This window comes from Agelaius tricolor, unplaced genomic scaffold (assembly GCF_023055355.1).
Source record: "Agelaius tricolor isolate 1412-34295 unplaced genomic scaffold, bAgeTri1.0.p SCAF_3, whole genome shotgun sequence".
In the NCBI taxonomy this organism is placed as follows: Eukaryota; Metazoa; Chordata; class Aves; order Passeriformes; family Icteridae; genus Agelaius; species Agelaius tricolor.
In genome coordinates, this window is record NW_027269263.1 from 27,477,491 (window position 1) to 27,496,769 (window position 19,279).

The 19,279-nt window shown below is 36.6% G+C and overlaps 1 protein-coding gene across 3 annotated transcripts in view; it reads left to right on the plus strand.

Moving 5' to 3' along the window:
- ATP2B1 (ATPase plasma membrane Ca2+ transporting 1) overlaps positions 1-19,279 on the plus strand; it is a 60,497-nt gene that overhangs the window by 34,525 nt on the left and 6,693 nt on the right. Inside the window, exons 7-21 of one of the 3 annotated variants that reach the window (XM_071423303.1) lie at positions 1,195-1,233; positions 1,619-1,780; positions 3,170-3,384; positions 4,556-4,798; positions 7,175-7,416; positions 10,118-10,355; positions 11,247-11,426; positions 11,515-11,602; positions 11,949-12,055; positions 13,551-13,742; positions 13,944-14,157; positions 14,288-14,499; positions 16,360-16,467; positions 18,290-18,472; positions 18,776-18,929. In XM_071423303.1, coding sequence (XP_071279404.1) covers positions 1,195-1,233; positions 1,619-1,780; positions 3,170-3,384; positions 4,556-4,798; positions 7,175-7,416; positions 10,118-10,355; positions 11,247-11,426; positions 11,515-11,602; positions 11,949-12,055; positions 13,551-13,742; positions 13,944-14,157; positions 14,288-14,499; positions 16,360-16,467; positions 18,290-18,472; positions 18,776-18,929 — 2,577 coding nt within the window. The remainder of the gene's footprint in view (positions 1-1,194; positions 1,234-1,618; positions 1,781-3,169; positions 3,385-4,555; positions 4,799-7,174; positions 7,417-10,117; positions 10,356-11,246; positions 11,427-11,514; positions 11,603-11,948; positions 12,056-13,550; positions 13,743-13,943; positions 14,158-14,287; positions 14,500-16,359; positions 16,468-18,289; positions 18,473-18,775; positions 18,930-19,279) is intronic. The other 2 variants (XM_071423305.1, XM_071423304.1) reach the window with 2 other exon arrangements.

Consider the following 19,279-nt stretch of genomic DNA (forward strand, 5'->3'; position numbering starts at 1 on the left):
ATTCAAATGTAGAACTTCGCTCCTGAAAGAGGAAGAGAGGAACCAGGGGAGAAGAAGTGCAAAGTCAGGAAACAATGACGAGTTCTTAAGAAGTCTAAAGTGGCATCTTCCAGAGAAAGTGAACATGCCTTTTTTTTTTTTTTTTTTCCTGTTAAGCTGTTGTGAGAACGCTGGGAGAAATCTTATGTATAGAAATCAGAGTGTGTCTACAGTAATGGTGTGGTGGAGATGTTAAATGTCATGCCAGACAGGCTGGTTGATAATTTGATTTTCTTCTACTTGGGTACTCTTGTAAATTTTGGTCTATATGACCTAAGGCCAAAGACTTGGTGAATTACCAGTAATCCTGAAAATGTTTGGGTTTTGTTCTAAATTGCTCAATTTTGTGCTTTCATTTCAGTTTATCACAAACAGTAATTATAACGCTTGCTTTCTCTACTTAGAAATAAAGTTTGTCACTTTCTAAGCCCCCAAAAACAGCACATGATGTGTTAGACTTCCAACCTTTAATATTTCACTTGTTAAATTCTTTCATTATCTCACTCTCCTTCTTTATGATCTCTTGTTGAGCCCCATTTCTGAACACAGGTAGGAGTGATATTTTATTATGAACTTGAGCTATTCTCACTGTGATGTATGATATATTACCTAAAGATTTATGCTTATGTTTGTGTAAATAGTAATCCAGTAATCCAGTGCTGTACCTCCACTAAGCTTTGCTATGGATTTATGAATATTTTATACCACATTAGCTTCTGCAATATTGTACAAAAGCACTGATTCTCAAAGTGAGACCTTGCAGTTTATTTACAGAGGTAGTCAGATTCTGGTGGCAAGTATTGGAAGAATACAGCAAGATGGAGGCCACCAAAATCACTGAATTGTCACAAGTATCTTTTCTAGAAAAACATGTCAGGATGTCTTTTGTGAAGCTTTCCTCACAAGCCATAAGTGTCATTATCAGTAATTTGTGCAAACTTAACCATGGTAGATTAACACTGCAGCAGTCTTGTATGTGAAAAGTAAAGTCCAAAAAGTGCCATGAGCTGTTTCTGTGAACTGACTTACATGTTTTACATTTTTTTTAATGCAGTTTGCTGTTTTAGCAGAGTAATCTAGTTATTATATAAAAATATAAATAAAATAATGAATTCTGCACAGCCAGCTTAAAGCACTTGTTTCTCTCTCTGACAGGTAAAAAGCAAGATGGAGCTGTTGAAAACCGTAACAAAGGTAAATAAATGCAGATTCTCTGATTCTTTCTTGCAAGTCTCTGTTTTCTGAGAGTGTAGATGAATACAGACTTCCCTATAAAAATGCATATTGAATGCTTATATCCAAAGTGCTTATGGTAAAGATGGCATAAGTGAATCTGCCCAAAACAAATGCTTCACTCAACCTGGTATTCACAATACACTATTTAAACATTATACACAATACACTTATTAATAAGCTATACACAATACACTTATTTAAACATTCATGTATGGCCTCTCTGGATACAAGATAATTCTCAGTGCTGTTATATTTAGTGGAGCTGGGCATTAAGCTTTTTAGGTATCCTTGATTTGGGAGACTTGATTTGGGAGACTAAACTTTTTTTGATCCTAACTTCTAGCTAAAGCCCAGGATGGTGCAGCCATGGAAATGCAGCCGCTGAAGAGTGAGGATGGTGGAGATGGAGACGAGAAAGACAAGAAGAAAGCAAACTTGCCAAAGAAGGAAAAGTCAGTTCTCCAAGGCAAACTCACAAAGCTTGCAGTTCAGATTGGCAAAGCAGGTACAATGTCTCAGTACTCTCCTCATGTTGATGTCATGTTAAAAAAAGTTGGAACATGCATAGTTTGTGAGGAGATAAAATAATCAAACTACTCAAGGCTGGCTACTTAAGTGCAAAATTCTAATGCAAGTATGCTGTTGTGCCTGAGTATGCTGATGGCCTCTCAGGCTCTGTCATGTGGATGGCTTTTATTTTCCCTTAGTTTAAATAGTCAGGCTTTCAAGTGCCAGCTTCTAGGAGGGAAAACTCCAGCTTCATAACATTGGACAACTGTTACGAAAAATCTTTTTAGGTTAGATATAGCATTTAGCAATGTACCAAGAGAACTGTGAGTTGAGTTTTGTTCAACTGGAGACTGTAAGTTGAGTTTTGTACAGCTGCAGCCTGGAAAATGTGGTTCAGTCAACAAGATTCTCTAGTACTTTCAGAGGCTTAGAATTTTCCACTTAACATATGCCTTGTTGATACATAACATTTTTATTGACTTCCTACTTTTCTATCAGCTAGTATTCAGATGCCTTGTCAAAATCTTTGGTTGATTGTTGCTGCTTGAAAGTAGGCTAAAACAGCAGTGAAGTTCAGTATAAAATTTAGGCTATGTTATCTAGTGTATGGTGGTTTAATTCAAATATTTTAGGATTTATTTTGGTCCATGTAGAATTGTTGAAAGGTTCAAGAAGAAATTCAAGGAATTTCAAGAAGAGTTCTAGCCCAGCTTATGGCTCAAGAAGGGCTGACTTTAGCATCTGGGTCATTAGACACTTACAGCTTGAAATGGAGCAATGAAACTTTTAGCTGTAGCACTCTGCAGTTGTGTATGGTGATATTAATTTTTTAGTGAGATAAACAAATTCCATTATATGTGTACTGTAAACTACTGCCCTCATCAAAGATTTTTTTTTCATATCTTCCAAGAGGTGTTGTGTTTCTTTATGTACCTTTTGACCCATTGTAGTTCCCCACACAGCCTTAATACTCATCTACTTGATGCATGGATTTGCCTGTCCTCCTGCTTTGAGACTGCACTGGAGCACTCTACTGAATCAGTCAGCATAAAATTGGTGAAGGCCTCCTGAATTTTTTCACTTCTTGTTCTGCTTAGTCAATTGACTTTACATATTGGTCTGTCCTTTTACTAATTAGCTCCATGCTTTCAATTAAATTGGAGAAAAAAAGATTTCTAGGCACTTCTGGTGAAATGCATGAGGAAATACTTGCATTGGAAGCAGGAACACCTCTAAGAACTGCCTCCATGTTTTGACTTGCCTCTTTGAAACCTTAGTTCTAATCTAGCTTGTATAAGGGCAGAAGTATTTGCATATATCTACAGTCTGTATTGCCGAATATTTGAGACAATTTCTTAAAACTGTTTATTCTCTTTTTAAAAAGGTTTGTTGATGTCTGCAATCACAGTCATTATCCTTGTGTTATATTTTGTAATTGATACCTTCTGGGTTCAGAAGAGACCTTGGCTTGCTGAATGTACCCCAATTTATATTCAGTATTTTGTGAAGTTCTTCATTATTGGAGTTACAGTCTTGGTGGTGGCAGTACCAGAAGGTCTTCCACTTGCAGTCACTATATCTCTGGCTTACTCTGTTAAGGTAAGTAGGTAGAGGGCAAATCGATTTTTTTAAGGTAGGTGGGCATATTCATCAGCTGTTAAATATGTGTGTATATATATATATATGTTAGACTGGGAAGAGCTTTTTCTTATTTTCTGAACTACATAAGAATTCTCCTGCAGTACTCTTCTTCATCTTTGAATGAATACACACTGACAAGAACAGTGAGCATTGCCAGCCTGTTGTCACCAGCTAAAGATAAATGGGCTCAGTATGTAGCATTGTAGCATTTGCTTACAAGAAACAGATGTCTTAGAGTTTGTAAATAACAAACTTTTCTGTAAATGTGAACTCCTACCTAGCTGTTGTGTTAAACAATTGCTATGAAAGCTTCTGGATTGATTTTTTTTTTTTGAAGACTGAATAATGTAAAGCATTTTGTTTTCTGCTTACTATACAGCATGTTTTTTAACTTAAGCTCTTTGTGTTCTTAATTTTCTTACTGCATCAGCATGCTGAGACTCATTATTTATCTATAATCTAATTGTAAAGATGCTGGGTGCTTAGGCTGTGTTCTAAATTCATAACTTACAGCACTTAGTAGTAGTGGTCTTATTGTATAATTTGTAATTCATCTTCCGCTTAGACATAAAAACACTTAAAGCCTGTTAAGGAAAGAATTTAAAGTGATATTTAATCTATGAAACTCATGTAACCCTCACTATTTTAGTTGAAACATTAAGTTCCCACTTTGATTATAAGTCTGAATCTAGGATCTTTGAAATCTATATTATCTGATCTTCAGATAGATCAAATAAGCTGCATTAGACTTTTCTTGTAAGCAGAAACATTTTTTAATCATTGTATCTGGTAAAGTTCAAACTTTATCTCTTCTCAATTTCTAAATATTGTTATAAACTGTTTTCTCCTAACAATCTGAATAGTATCAATAGTCAGTGTGACATGCAGGTAGAGGAGATTAAGATTGTATTTATGTACCTTGTTCAAAATGACGTTTACTGTGACATAATGGACTTTAGGGAGATCTATACAGAAAGAGGCAGCTGCAAGTTCTTCCTCTGAAATATGCCTGATGACTTAATGACTGAGTGTTTTCTGAAAGTGCTGTGTAAGGCTGGATCCCATAAATGAGAATTTCTGAAGTCAAGTAATGGTCATGGATTGCTGTTAACTGCTTTTATTTCCTTAGAAAATGATGAAAGATAATAACTTGGTGAGACATCTGGATGCATGTGAAACTATGGGCAATGCCACAGCTATTTGCTCAGATAAAACGGGAACATTGACTATGAACAGAATGACAGTGGTCCAAGCCTACATCAATGAAAAACATTATAAAAAAATTCCAGAACCAGAAGCTATTCCAGAGAAAACTATGGCTTATCTTGTGACGGGAATTTCTGTTAATTGTGCTTATACTTCCAAAATACTGGTAAGTGGATTTCTTAATTCCAATCAAGATAACTGAGTAACTTCCTCAAAAGATGCAAATTGTCTGATGGCTGCAGGCAGTTTTGGTGTAAATGTGTGGCACAATGCAGGGTAAGGTATTTTGTACCTGCTGTAAACTGCTCAACCATTCATTTGAAACTTAATGGAAAAATAGCTTATTTCAGTTAGAACTCATAATTCAAAGATAACATCTCAAAGATAATTTCCTTTCAAGTTCACAGTTGTTTGTTTTTATAAGTGGGGCTGTTTATGCCACTTGAAGAGTGTCTTGCCTGGATTTGAGCACTACTTGAAAATAAATATTAAACTATTAATATTTAAGAGTAGTACATTAAATAAAACATAATAAAAAAATGTAACTACAGGTTAGGATTTTGATGGATTTTTATTCCAGATACTGCTGTATAAGTGTGTAAGCTTTAGAGTTGTAACATATTTGCCAAAATCTTGTTTGAAACTTGCAAAATGTTTAGAAAATAATGCACATAAAATGTGAAATAATCCACTATGTAACATGTCTAACAGTCCATTAGTCTTTCATTTCAAAAACTCTTAAGCATAGCTTCCTTGCTGTAGTTATTCCAACATGTTGTATAACTTACATTCCTCAGGCAGTAAAAATAATAAGCAAGATTTAGTAAATGAATTAACATTTCAAGATTTTGCGGAAGCCTCCACTATGGATACTTTGTACACAAATAGCAGTGAAAACTGAGTTCAAAAGCTACTTATCAGCCAATAAAAACGGTATGTCTGCAAGAATTTCCACAATAGCAGTACTTGAGGCAGCACATAAGTTTGCAGCCCTGATTTCTCTGAAACAAAATGGAAATTCTGTAATGAGTTACAGCACATGAGGAGTTTCACAGTCTGTTTTCTAAAGCTCTTTCTATACCAAGAACAAGGTAGTTGTATGTAAGCTGACCTAGTCCCTTATTACTACAATTTTAACTGAGTTACATCCACTGCAGCAGAGTTAGGCTGCTTTGCAGAATCAGAGAGGGCTGAAAGGGACCTCTTGAGAGAACCTCTGATCCACTCCTCCTGATCTAAGTGAAGTCAACTAGAGCACATTGCACTCAGGGCACTCACTCAGGGTTTAACAATCTCAAAGGATGGAGACTTTGCAACCTTTTGGGCAGCCTGATCAAGTATTTTAACACCTCTAGAGTAAAAGGTGTTTCCTTATCTTGAAATGGAGTTTAAAAATCTTCAGTTTGTATCCATTGCCTGTTCTTTCACTGGGCACCACTAGGAAGGTCTGGCTAGACAGTCCTTAGCAGTGTTCCAGCCATGTGCCTTATTCAGGCATTCAATACACACCAAAAAGTTTCTCTCCCAGAGTGTTGTCTTCTCCTGACTGAACACCCTTTCAGCTCATCCTCATATGTGAGGTGCTTGAGTGTCTGTGTTATCTTTGTGTGCCATGGATGCACATACTCCTGGATGTTGATATCTCTCATACTGGGGCACCCAGAACTGGATGTCTTAAACTGCGCATTAAAGTGAATGTTTTCAAAGTGTGAGTATTCAGTACAGCCAAATCCAAAATCTTGCAGCTCTGAACAATGAAAATGGACCACTGACTTATGATTAATGTAGTTCAGCTCTAGCCACCTGAGACATGTCAGATGAAGTAAGTGCTTCTCCATATTTTGCTTCAAAAAATACTGTGGTGTTATGCATATACAAACTCAAATATTTTGAGATAAATACTTCTTTACTTATAGGACTAGCATGTGGAGAACCCACATTGTTGAGATAAGAAACTTTTTCTGGTATTAAAGGATTGGAAACCTGTTTCTCAACTCTTTCCAGTTAAATAGGCCATGGCCTGGAAAGCAGAACTTGTAGTGAGACTTAAGAAGCTTAAAGATTTAGTTTGTTCAGAAGAAGGCTAACAGGTGATGTGGTCATAGTCTAAGTCATTGAAGAATTATTACAGGAGAGAACACTTTAATTTAGCAGAAATAATGCCATTTAGCTTGCTGAAGTCAGTATATGTGAACTTATCTGTACTTTTAAAATCCGAAACAATTGTTCAGGGTCTCCACTCAATTGATCAGATAAATATTTAAAGTAATGGAAAATGTCCTTTAGAAAGGTCATGTTGGGATTGATACAAACTTAATGGGTGATTTCTGAAGGATTGAAAGATCCTAAATAGGTACAGAAGTTACTTTTAAAAAGCAGCATATGACTTTAGATTATGACTCATAGGAATTTATTAAGTAATTACTGAAAAAGAAAACCTCCCCATCCCAGAACTAAGCTTGTCCTTCCTTGTGGTCTAAGTGCTGTGCTTCAGTGGTTTGTAAGTTAACCTAATCAGTGATGGTTCTTGTTCTTCTTGCAGCCTCCTGAAAAGGAAGGTGGCTTACCACGTCATGTTGGAAATAAAACTGAATGTGCCTTGCTGGGATTGCTCTTGGATTTAAAACGTGATTATCAGGATGTAAGAAATGAGATACCAGAAGAGGATTTGTACAAAGTGTACACCTTCAACTCTGTTAGAAAATCGATGAGTACCGTGTTGAAAAACTCTGATGGCAGTTTCCGGATATTCAGTAAAGGTGCCTCTGAGATAGTTCTTAAAAAGTAAGAACGACTATTACTGTGATTCAGCACTTAACTTTTGCTTTATGTTGTGATACATGGAGAGACTGACATACTAAACAACATAGTCTGTGGAATCCTTGTCTCTCTAGTCACAGATAAGGGCAGCAGTCCTATACTCTTATGACTGCAGCATCAGGGCTTGTCTCTTAGCGTTGTTTGACTTTCTACAGTAAAATGGGCCATTAGCACTTAAATTACTTTACTTCAAACACCCCAGCCCTACCCCTCAAAACAAAAGAAAAGAGAAAGAGATGGTCATCATGCTTTAGTTAAACTATTTTACTTTTAGGTGTGGTTGATCAAAATGCTCACCTGCCTTATAGTAAAGTCCCATCAATTGATATGCCTAAATTCCAGGAAGGGCTTGTACCTTTGAAAAGTGATTACTTTTAGCATATTACTGCTTAGACTGTGCAACTTTCTGTTGAAGTTGATCATTTTAACAGGAGCTTGAACTTGAATGTTTCGAGCAACTTGAGGGGTTTTAATGTGATAAAGCAATTGCTTCCTTATCCATCTGCCCACCTAGAAAGGATTTATTAGGATGAGTTTAGACCTAGTGAGCGATTAGGTACCACTGGGACAAACCTTTATAGGTGTGAAGTCAGCTGTGGTAACTCCTAACTAGGTGAGGAGAGATGTCACACATGCATGCATCATGTTCTTTAGGAACAGCAGTTGGTAGCCAGGCCTATTTTGGTTCTGATGTCAAAGTGTTTCTAGTCTGAGTAGCACATAGATTAGATTCATCAGTTAAATTTACTTTTTTGCTTGTTAATTGCTCCCCCAAATCATTACCTAGGAAGGTACTAATATACTAAAGAAAAAATATGAGCTCTTCCTTCTCCTCAGCTTTTTGCTGAGAACAAAATGTCAATCTTTAAAGGACTCTTGTTCTTGATATGAAACTTATAATCTTTTTTTTTTGCGAAGCTACATTTTAAGCCAAATCTTATCAATTAATAGATGTGCCTATATTCACATTACTTACACCTTCTGAAGTATTTTGTAACTTATAATATTGGACAACTGAACTGTAGAAGTTGCTAGAACTCAGTCATCCCAGACTCATGTGGTCCACTTGACTTAGTAACTGAAATAAGAAAATAGATAATAAGAGCATTTGGCAAAGAACAAGAAAACCTAGACTGATTTGGATATTATATAGGAATAGTGTTCAAATAGCAAACTACTTCAGGGTATGCATTGAATTGGACAAAGATTTAGCCATCATAATCTGCTTCCTATGCAGTACCTGTAATCTGGTTTGTCAGTTGTGCTGCTCCTTCTCTATTTCAACATATATAACTACACTAAAATACTGAAACTTAAACATGAACATTTATAAGGCACAAATGAATCACTAGTAAGTGTAGAAGAAATGCAGAAACTTTTGCAGGTAAAGCACTTTATTTTTTTTTTTCCTTATCACTAAGTCAAATATTTGAAGTGAGTTCCAGTGCAGTTTTGCATAGAAGTTATTTATGTGTATTTAGTCATATTGGAATGTTTGAATTTGTCACCAGCCTTATGATTACAGCTAATACTAGATATCCTTAATGATTGCTGACATTTGAACTGATAAGTAAAATCAGAAAATTCACATAGACTTCGAATTTCAGTTATGATATGAATTTTGAAGCTCTAAGGGACTGCTTCATTTTAATTTTCTGTATGAGTACGAGGTGGAAACTTGTAGGGGAATTCCCTAAATCTTTGGACCATACAATTAACTGTAACACTGGTCATCTTTGCAGATCTGCAAGGTCTGAACTTGATATTTAATGAAAGTATTGAATTCTTCTTTTGTTTGTTTGTTTGTTTTCTTTTGTAAAACTAATGGATAATAGCGTTACTTTATGGCAAAACTTTGCAGAGTGCCCATGACCAAGATTTAATTTCTGGTTCAAATCATTGGTAGTGTTATATTCATGGCATCAATATTCATAAAGTATATATATGCTTTCTGTGAAAGCAGTGGCATCTTTGGCATGAAGAAACATATTTAGGAGAGCAAGTATTGAAATGCTAAAGTGCATAGTAGTGAATCCAGTCTCCTATACAAACATTTAAATCAGTTTCAATATTTGTTTTTAATATTTCACATTGCCTCACATACCAGATGTTCTCTGAATTCTCTGCACTTAGATTGGGGGGGAAGGGGAAAGGCTGCACACTTTTTTGTTCTTAAGGGTAGCAGTACCTCAGTTTGCTTATAGTGCTGTAAATTTAATGCTTGCAACTGTTCAAGCAGCTCATGAGTGTTCTGAAAGTGTGTTTACTTCTGAGACTGTATTGCTGTTAACAAGGTGGGATTATTTTGCTGAGCATGAAACTGGATTGCCTCAACCAGTGCAGACACCAGCCAGTTCACATACAATGGAGAAATGGATACTTCTGGGAGGTAACTGATGTTTGTATGTGAAATTTGTTGGGCATTACTTTCATCCTAGGATGATTGGCTCCGTTTAACTGTGTACAGAAAGTATGTTTTGCAACTGAAGAAAGTGCATTTGGAGAAGATTACCTTAGAGAGATACCACTACTGGATTCTTGTGCCTGTGTGTTAGGGTCTAGCAAAAACACAGCTTATAGAAACTTATTGGACTTGACTGATAAGCTAAAGAGTGAGTTGAACTTCTGGTTAAAATTTGATAACTCTTTAAACCTTTCTTTCCAGGTGCTTCAAAATACTGAGTGCTAATGGAGAACCAAAGGTATTTAGACCTAGGGACCGCGATGATATTGTGAAAACTGTAATTGAGCCAATGGCCTCTGAAGGTCTCAGAACCATCTGCCTGGCATTCAGAGACTTCCCAGCAGGGGAGCCTGAGCCAGAGTGGGACAATGAGAATGATATCGTTACTGGTCTGACATGCATTGCTGTTGTTGGGATTGAAGACCCTGTGAGACCTGAGGTAGGGTCACCAGCTAAACTGCAGTAATTCTGTTACACGGGATTCATGTTTTTCATCATGCAGAGTGCAAGGAACTGAACTGCTATTGTATGCCTTAAGCATAGTTAATAAATGAAAATCTAATTTCTTAAAGGGAAAGTTAATGGAGCTATAAAAGCAGATTAAAACTACTTAATGTCACTTATGCTGTGTTACTGAAGCTCTGTACAAACTAATAACTTAAGGTACTTACTGTGCAGGATCTCAGTAAATGAAACAACTTGTTATTTTTTTTACCACTTGGAGTATTAGGGTTTTTGATTTGGATAAGATTAGCCATTGTGCTTGTTAGCAACTTCTCATGGGGAATGATGGAGAGAGGTGAGCTTGTCCCCTGAGAACTGAGGGCAAGGAGCATGCCTTGTGGTTGAGATGTAAGGTTTTTCAATAGTGAAAGCTTTTATGCCACATGCATGTGGAAATTGGGGCTGATCTGCACTATTGTCATTTCACAGTAAAGTTACTGATGAAGTAGTGGCATATAAGCTGTAGTTTATTCCACATAATCATAAATAAAATGCCAGTACTCAGTACAGCCTAATATGTCATGAGGATTTTTGTGGTATTTTGAATACTGTAGTATTTGAAAAATTGCAGGAGGGAGGGGAAAGGGGAACAGATATATAGCAGTGGCACAAAGCCCCTTGCCAGAATTGCAACTTGTGTGGTTTTTAGGAAAAGAATTGTGGTATGCTACTTAATTTTTTTTTTAATGATCCATAACTACAGTCTTCATTTTAAAATAACAGTTATCCTCTACTGAGCCATAAACATTCCTTTTACTCGCATGTCTAGATTTATTTAACTAATGCACAGTCTCTGAGCCTGTGGGGTTTTTTTTCTTGCTTACAGGTACCTGATGCAATAAAAAAGTGCCAACGTGCAGGCATAACTGTACGTATGGTCACTGGTGATAACATTAACACTGCTCGTGCTATTGCACTGAAATGTGGTATTCTGAATCCTGGTGAAGACTTCCTGTGTTTAGAGGGCAAAGACTTTAACAGGAGAATACGCAATGAAAAAGGAGAGGTAAGCATACTGACTCTCTCAGCAAGTAGATAAACAGATATTCTGAGTCTCCTACGTGTGGAAAATGTAACCAATGCTCTTTCTGCAGATTGAGCAAGAGCGAATAGATAAAATTTGGCCAAAGCTTCGTGTTCTTGCAAGATCTTCTCCCACTGACAAACACACTCTAGTGAAAGGTAGGTAAAAATTCTCTGAACTTCTAAGTAAAGTTGGATCTTTTTCCCCCCCCATGCTTCTAAGAAAAAAAAATAGGACTGAACAATGGGAAGTGTTTGTGAAGTTGTTTCCAACTGATTTTTTTCTTTTCTGCTTGAGAGGTGGAGTGAATGAGAACTTTTTTTGTTGACTGTTTTTTTGGTTTTTTGGGAGGTTTTTTTGGGTTTTTTTGTTTGGTTGGTTTTTGGGTTGTTTGTTTGTTTGTTTTATGACTGATATAGACAAAAACTGGGTTTCTCTTTGAGGCTAAGTCTTTCCTGTGTTGTCAATTTAAAACTGTAACACTTGTATGTCATTTTATTTTAGGTATAATTGACAGCACTGTCTTTGACCAGAGGCAAGTTGTAGCAGTAACTGGTGATGGTACCAATGATGGTCCAGCTTTGAAGAAGGCAGATGTTGGATTTGCTATGGTAGGATTTTATTTTTTACATCTTCAGTATTTTATCAATGATTTATCAATCACTTCAGATTAAAGAACCTTGTTTCGTGAGCAGGAAAACCATAATGAAAGAGACTGCCAGTTGATGTTTAAAATGGCTTTGGGGGCCATACCTTGTACATCTGAAGTACAATTGAAACACCAGCATTTTATGATGGTGTAGGACCTGCACTTATCTGGATGATTTGTTAGATTACATGGCTTTCTCAACTACCCTTTCCCATGGCTGACAAACAGTGTCTTGGCTTTTAAGTGCCTATACTGCATAGACTCATGCTTTAAGTATGCAGCTTTCTTTCAAGACACAGAGTAAGACAGATTCCTCAAGCTTCCTTTTGCCACAGGATTCCTCCTCAATCTTAAATGTAAGAGGTACACTTTGGTCATGGCAGCTCACTGTAGTCTTAAAGCAATTGAAAGGAAAGAAAAAATGAAGACCACACTGTCCTATACCACATGCAGAAAAAGAAGGGCAGACTCAGATTCTACTCCTGAGAAAAAATGGAAAGAGATTTCACATCATTCTCAAGGAACTTTTTTCAAAAGCATAACTTAAAAATTTGACAGCTACATATGAAATGTTCTCTAGACTGTAACAACTATCTTTGTATAGCTGCTGTAGTTGCCACTGTCAGGGGCAGATTTGTTTATCTGTTTTGAATGTTTCCTGCAGTTGCTGTCTGTGTTCATCAGTGTGAGGAACTATCTTCTCTAACTGCTTACCTAAATAGCACTTAAAATATAGCATATGATATCTAAAGGTACCTTTTAAGGTGAGCACATAGCTGTGCAGGTGACTCATTTCCTTGACCAAATAATATATCAAGAGTAGGGATCTTTAAATTTGCTATTGACTTAGTGGATTTGGAATGCCAAAAGAAAAATTAAGATTTTTTGAAGTAGGTGTCTCCAGGCATCATTACACAGAACACAGCTGTTTGGGTGCTGTAGGAGACTAGAGGTGCTTAAAATTTAAGAATGTCATGTTGCTTTGCAATGCATATGCAATGACATTGCATAGTCTAGTGTTCAATGCTAATCCCCTTCTGCAAAAGGCTTTTGGTAATGTTTATGATCCTACTGTGTTGCAAGCACATGTGTTGCCTGCTTCTGGAATCCATGCAACAAAATAATTAGGGCAGAGCTTGAACTGTAGCACTGCACCATCTGGTGGCCTTCAGCTTGAACAGGGTTCCGTAACATTTCTTTGGGAGAACTTAATGTGTCTTTACTGTCAACTCTCAAATTTATATTAAGATCTTTATTTTAAAGAGAGCATTACTTTGTTTTTATTTTTCCAAGACTTTCAAGTAGAACTTGTTTCAATAGGCCTTTATGTGCTTACATTAAAGGAGTCCTTCAGAAGTTGGGCATCCAAGTGAAGGCTGACCAAGGACATAAGAGCTTTTGTCATAAAATGTCAGTGCATCCTGTTATATTTCATAATGTTTTTCTTTTTCTATCAGGGTATTGCTGGAACAGACGTAGCTAAAGAAGCTTCTGATATTATCCTTACAGACGACAACTTCACCAGTATTGTTAAAGCAGTTATGTGGGGACGAAATGTCTATGACAGCATCTCCAAATTTCTTCAGTTCCAACTTACTGTCAATGTAGTAGCAGTAATTGTTGCTTTTACAGGAGCATGCATAACACAAGTACGTACCAGTGGGGAATTGTTTCAGCTAATAAAGGTTGAAAGAGTCATGATTTATTAATTCTTGGGTTCAAACTTTCACTTAAACAGTAGTCCAAAGACCATAATGCTATTCAGAACATGCCAATATTGTGTGATAGATGCCTTTAATAGCTGCAATTTCTGCACTTCTATTGGAGGGTTTATGTATCTATTTTTATAGGATTCTCCACTTAAAGCCGTGCAGATGCTGTGGGTAAATCTCATAATGGACACGTTAGCTTCTCTTGCCCTGGCAACAGAGCCACCCACTGAAGCTCTTCTGCTGCGGAAGCCTTATGGTAGAAACAAACCTTTGATTTCTCGTACAATGATGAAGAACATTTTGGGTCATGCATTCTACCAGCTTGTAGTGGTCTTCACACTCCTGTTTGCTGGTAAGAATACTGAGGCTTTACAGACTTATTCTGAATGTTGTAGAGAGGTGTTTCTTTAAAACTGTATTTTTGCTGTAGTGTGTATGTAAAGACACTAATCAAACTGTTCATAAATACCTTTTATATACAGGTGAGAAAATTTTTGACATTGATAGTGGAAGAAATGCACCTCTGCATGCTCCTCCTTCAGAGCATTATACTATAGTATTTAATACATTTGTGATGATGCAGCTTTTTAATGAAATTAATGCCCGAAAGATTCATGGTGAAAGAAATGTTTTTGAAGGAATCTTTAACAACGCTATCTTCTGTTCTATTGTGCTGGGGACATTTGTTGTGCAGGTAAGCAGATTCTTGGAGGGTGGGGGGAAAATGCATTTAGTGCACTGATGTACTTGCTTACCTTGGAAATGCCTATCAACTAGTGCCAGAGATCTAATTTCTGCAATATGGAAAACCTCCAGGGTCAAGCACACAATAAAGTTGTAAGTGCAACTTGATGGAGTTTTCAAACCTCTTTGAAGTTAGCAATACTGGAATGTTGTATTGTAGTTACCTTTTGAATTTTCAGCTTCTTCAATTTTAGTATTCTAATCTTTTGGCAAAATATGAAGAAGTTGTGTGTCATCTGTTCATTCACCCCTTGTCCCTAAATCTTTCTTATAATATCTACCTGTGTATCTGAATGAGAGTCCATTTAAACAATTATAGAAAAAGAACAACTTCTTTTATTTTGTTAGTGAGATTAGGACATGAATAAGCTTTAGAAATTTGAGTATCAGTTTTTACCTTTCTGGTGCAGGAACCAGTGATGCCTACTGGTATATATTGTAGAGGTGCTATTTTAAGTGAAAAAACCCTGATGTCTGGGGATCTTCTGTTCCAGCACATAGGGGAACTCATAAAAGCTAGTTAGTTAACTCAGTACATGTTAACAAAGGAAATTAAATGATCTTCAGTTGATTGGGTTCATATGCTGGTGTTGAGAAACACCAATTTAAAACAATCTACAGTAAATAGTTTACAAGAACTATTTTCACCCTCTAAATAGCTTTCACTTTAGTTAGTCAGAAGAAATAACAAACAAATCAGTATACCACTTAATTTCAGAACCCATTTTCATTTTGGATTAAGTTATTTGGGAAATATAACCCACATATAACCTAAGCTTCTCCTTAGACTTGATAATTCGTGAAGCTGATGGAAATTACATCAGTTCAAGCATTGGAAATGTATGCACTGCTGCTTCACATTAAGTCAGGGAACTTACTCTCTCAGGTTTAGATTTTTATAGATGACACTTCTTCAGAAACTGCTCTTATTTTTGGGGTTACGAATGAGCAGATTGACTGTTGTTGTGCAACTAAGCCAAACATTTAGAAATTACTCCTGACTGCCACTGTGTTTCTTCCCTTTATAAATTTGGCAGACTGAATGCCTTCCCAGCTCCTGATTTGTTATCTCAGTGTTTAATTTGGACTTAAAACAGAAGATACTCTTTGCTTTTTCAGCTGTCAGGTGTCCTACTTAATGGTCAATACTGTCTCCTTTTCATGCCTGCCCTGCTGCTTTGAATTGTTGATTCTCCAGGGCAGACTTTCATGCATATAATTCCTATGCAGAGGGATACCTTGCTCATTAGGGCCCATACAGCTTGTTGTAATAGCTGAGGCAGTCAGAGTTCATTTAATTTAGCTTTTGAGCTCTCTGCCCCCTTCCCCCAAGATTTACTACATGTGGTGATTTAAAGTGTGATATTTACCACTGATGTGATACATAGTAATATCCTGTAGAATTACTTCTGAGATATTTCATGTCATATGGATCTATGAATTCTATTAATACAAATTTGTGGACCTTGGACTTAGTTCCAAGAGGGATGTTCATAGCATAAGTAATCACTGTACATTTGTAGCATCAAATGCACACTGTAATCATGAAATGAAGGGAAAAAAACTTCAAGCAAAATTGAGGAGTCAGCAAGTTTTCATGAGTGTGACATTTGAAGAATGAATGGTAGGTCTTGAAATACTGCACAGTGGAAGAATATGGCATAGGTTTGGAAACTTGAGCAAACTGCTAAGACAATAAGATGGGAAATCCCATGTTCTCTTGCAGAGCTCTCTGTTGTGATCTTAAAGTGTTAGGGAATTTTCTAGCAACAGGTCACTGATATATGTTTAATTATGTTTTTATTCACAGATAATTATTGTGCAGTTTGGTGGAAAGCCTTTTAGTTGCTCAGAACTCTCAATTGAACAGTGGCTGTGGTCCATTTTCCTGGGCATGGGCACACTACTTTGGGGCCAGGTAAACTAGGATTTTTCAAAATGCCAAATATCTACTTGCAACAGTATACTTTAAATGGAAAAAAACCCCCAACTGTATTTAGCATTCAGATCTTTCAAGTGGACTATATGAATATATGAAGACTAACAGTAAATATTAATTACAATTGAGTTGTTCAATAGATATAAAAAGTCTTTAGTTGAATATTCCTCAGAGTGGGTCAATTGTTAACATTTCATAACTAGATCCTGTGACTGGTTTGTTTAGCAATTTTTAACTAGAAGCAACTGTAGTTACCTTTTAAATATGAAATTATATCAGCCAGATATGAGTACCAGAAAATATGGTAAGAATACAAGATGCTAATGTTAAAATAATTAACTTGGTGCTTAGAAGTTTTCTTGAAAAATGAGAATTGCTAAATTTGTCAGTATTTTCTTGATTTAAAAACCTCCTGGAGTAGCAAGAAATGCAGCAAAACTCAAACCAACTTTCTTTTAATTGTTATTTGCATAATTGTAGCATAATTGAAGAGTCTTCCCACTTAGTAAGCCATTACATTTGGACTTTTATTTCCTTCCCCCCACCCCCCCAGAGTGTCATTACTATTGCATGCAGAACAGTGCTTGTAAGCAGCAAGCTTATTTACGTGAAACTTTAGAGCTACAGAGTTTTCTATTATTTAATGACATAGTTGTCTAAACTTTTCATACCACATGAAGAGTTTTCCATTACAGTTTCTTTCCTTCCACTAAGTAAAAGACACTTCATGTTTCACCATAAAATTGGTAGCATGAATTTTAGTTGTAAATACATACATAGACATGTGTTCTAAAAGTGACCAAGCTTTTTAACAAGGTTCTCTGGAAAATTAATTATTTAAAAAAAAATCAAATAGAGTCACTCTGAGGTGACTCCTAGGAGAGAATCGAGATGGCTTGAAATACCTTTGACCCAAAGTATCTTGCAAGGTCAAAGCTTCCCTACTGCCATTCATGCTGTTCTAGCATCTCATTAAATTCAAAGAGCTTGAATTTTCTGAGAATAATAGAAACTGAAGTGTGAGCTGGGAGCATTCATAGTAGCAGTTTCAGCATAAAGGGCTGTTTATCTTGCTTTTGGTGCAGACTTTTTTCCTCTGCAGCTGCAAAAATGGTCTTCTAGGTTTGTAATGATCAAGGAAAGCAGTCTTGGAATTTATCTGAATCTGCTAGATATAATATACCAAAAAATGACTCCCCTTAACCACATGTAGTTTTTGTTTAAAATATATAAATTGCTATACACCAAGTAGCAAAGTAACGGCTTGAGATACATAAAATTTCAGAAACATCACTCGCCTTGCAAATGGATTGATATCTCCCAGGTCACAAAAGAATGAATGTCTCTTCTGTATTTCTGAATTAATTGTGGTTACTTTAGGTGATGGAGGTCTCACTTGAGGTGACAAGTCATGCTCATCAAACTGATGAAACTGTAAAAGCTCTAGATAAAAGTACAATTTACAGGATTAATGGCTTTTGTAGCTTCAGTACTGCTCCTTCCTGGCATTGTCAAGTAATGTTAATGTGGAATTCTTTGTCCCTGGCAAGGCTGTTTTGTAGTCCAAGCTTAATTTCACACCTTGGTTGAGGTAGTAAGTATATTCACATCTTTGCAGCTATTCAGCTGGAGTGATTGTTCTATGTTGATGCACTCATCCTGTCTATGTAACTTAGTTTTTTCAACTTTGCTAATTGTATGCAGGATATCTGTTAAGCCCTAAGATTGGTCTTACTCTTTTTTTTTGTTGTTGTTGTTAAACAAAGAATAATCCTGGTTTATGTATTTCATCCACTGTTAGTTGATTTCAACAATTCCAACCAGCCGACTGAAATTCCTTAAAGAAGCTGGTCATGGAACACAAAAGGAAGAGATTCCTGAAGAAGAACTAGCAGAAGATGTAGAGGAGATTGATCATGCTGAGAGAGAATTGCGTCGTGGTCAGATCTTGTGGTTTAGGGGCCTAAACAGGATACAAACTCAGGTATGGTCTTGAAAAAGGTAGGATGCCACGGGTGTTATGAGGGAAATTTCTCCATTTTTGACTAAGGTGGCTGTTCTAACTGGTGTGACTGAGACTGTCAAAAGGGGGTATGGATGGATGTGTAATCCCTCAGGGTCCTCTGTTTTCTTCAGCTTTAAATGCAACTCTTGCCTGTTTATCTGCTCTGTTTTTAAAAAGTGCCTTTTTTTCTTTACTTTTTGTGTGTTATAGATGGGATGGTCCTTTCTCTTGTTCTCTCTCTCTCTTGCTGAGCAAGCTGTCACAATCTCTGATTCCTTGCAGATGGATGTAGTGAATGCTTTCCAGAGTGGAAGTACCATTCAGGGGGCTCTAAGGCGGCAACCCTCCATCGCCAGCCAGCACCATGATGTAACAAATATTTCTACCCCTACACATGTAGTGTTTTCCTCTACTACTGCTTCTACTACTGTGGGGTGTGAGTGTGTGTTCCTAAAGTGCATGAAATTAACATTTCCTAATTCACGTACCTAACGTTTCTCATTTTCTCCTTAGTACTTAAAATCATCGTTCAGGCTTTTATAGAGCTCTTCCACAAAGTGGAGTCCTCAAGACTTTTTTTTCTTAGAGGGCTGAGAACAGGTGGAACAGTTTCAACAAAAGACTTTATTGCGAAAGCTGTGAGCCTGCACATCCTGTGCCTTCATCCATTCGTGTACAGAGGGAGTTTAAAGATAAAAAGGGAAAACTGTTGTAAATTTTCGAGTATATGCCTCTTAGGGTGACTTGCATTGAATAAGTGAATTAACTGTATAATCATGGACCCAG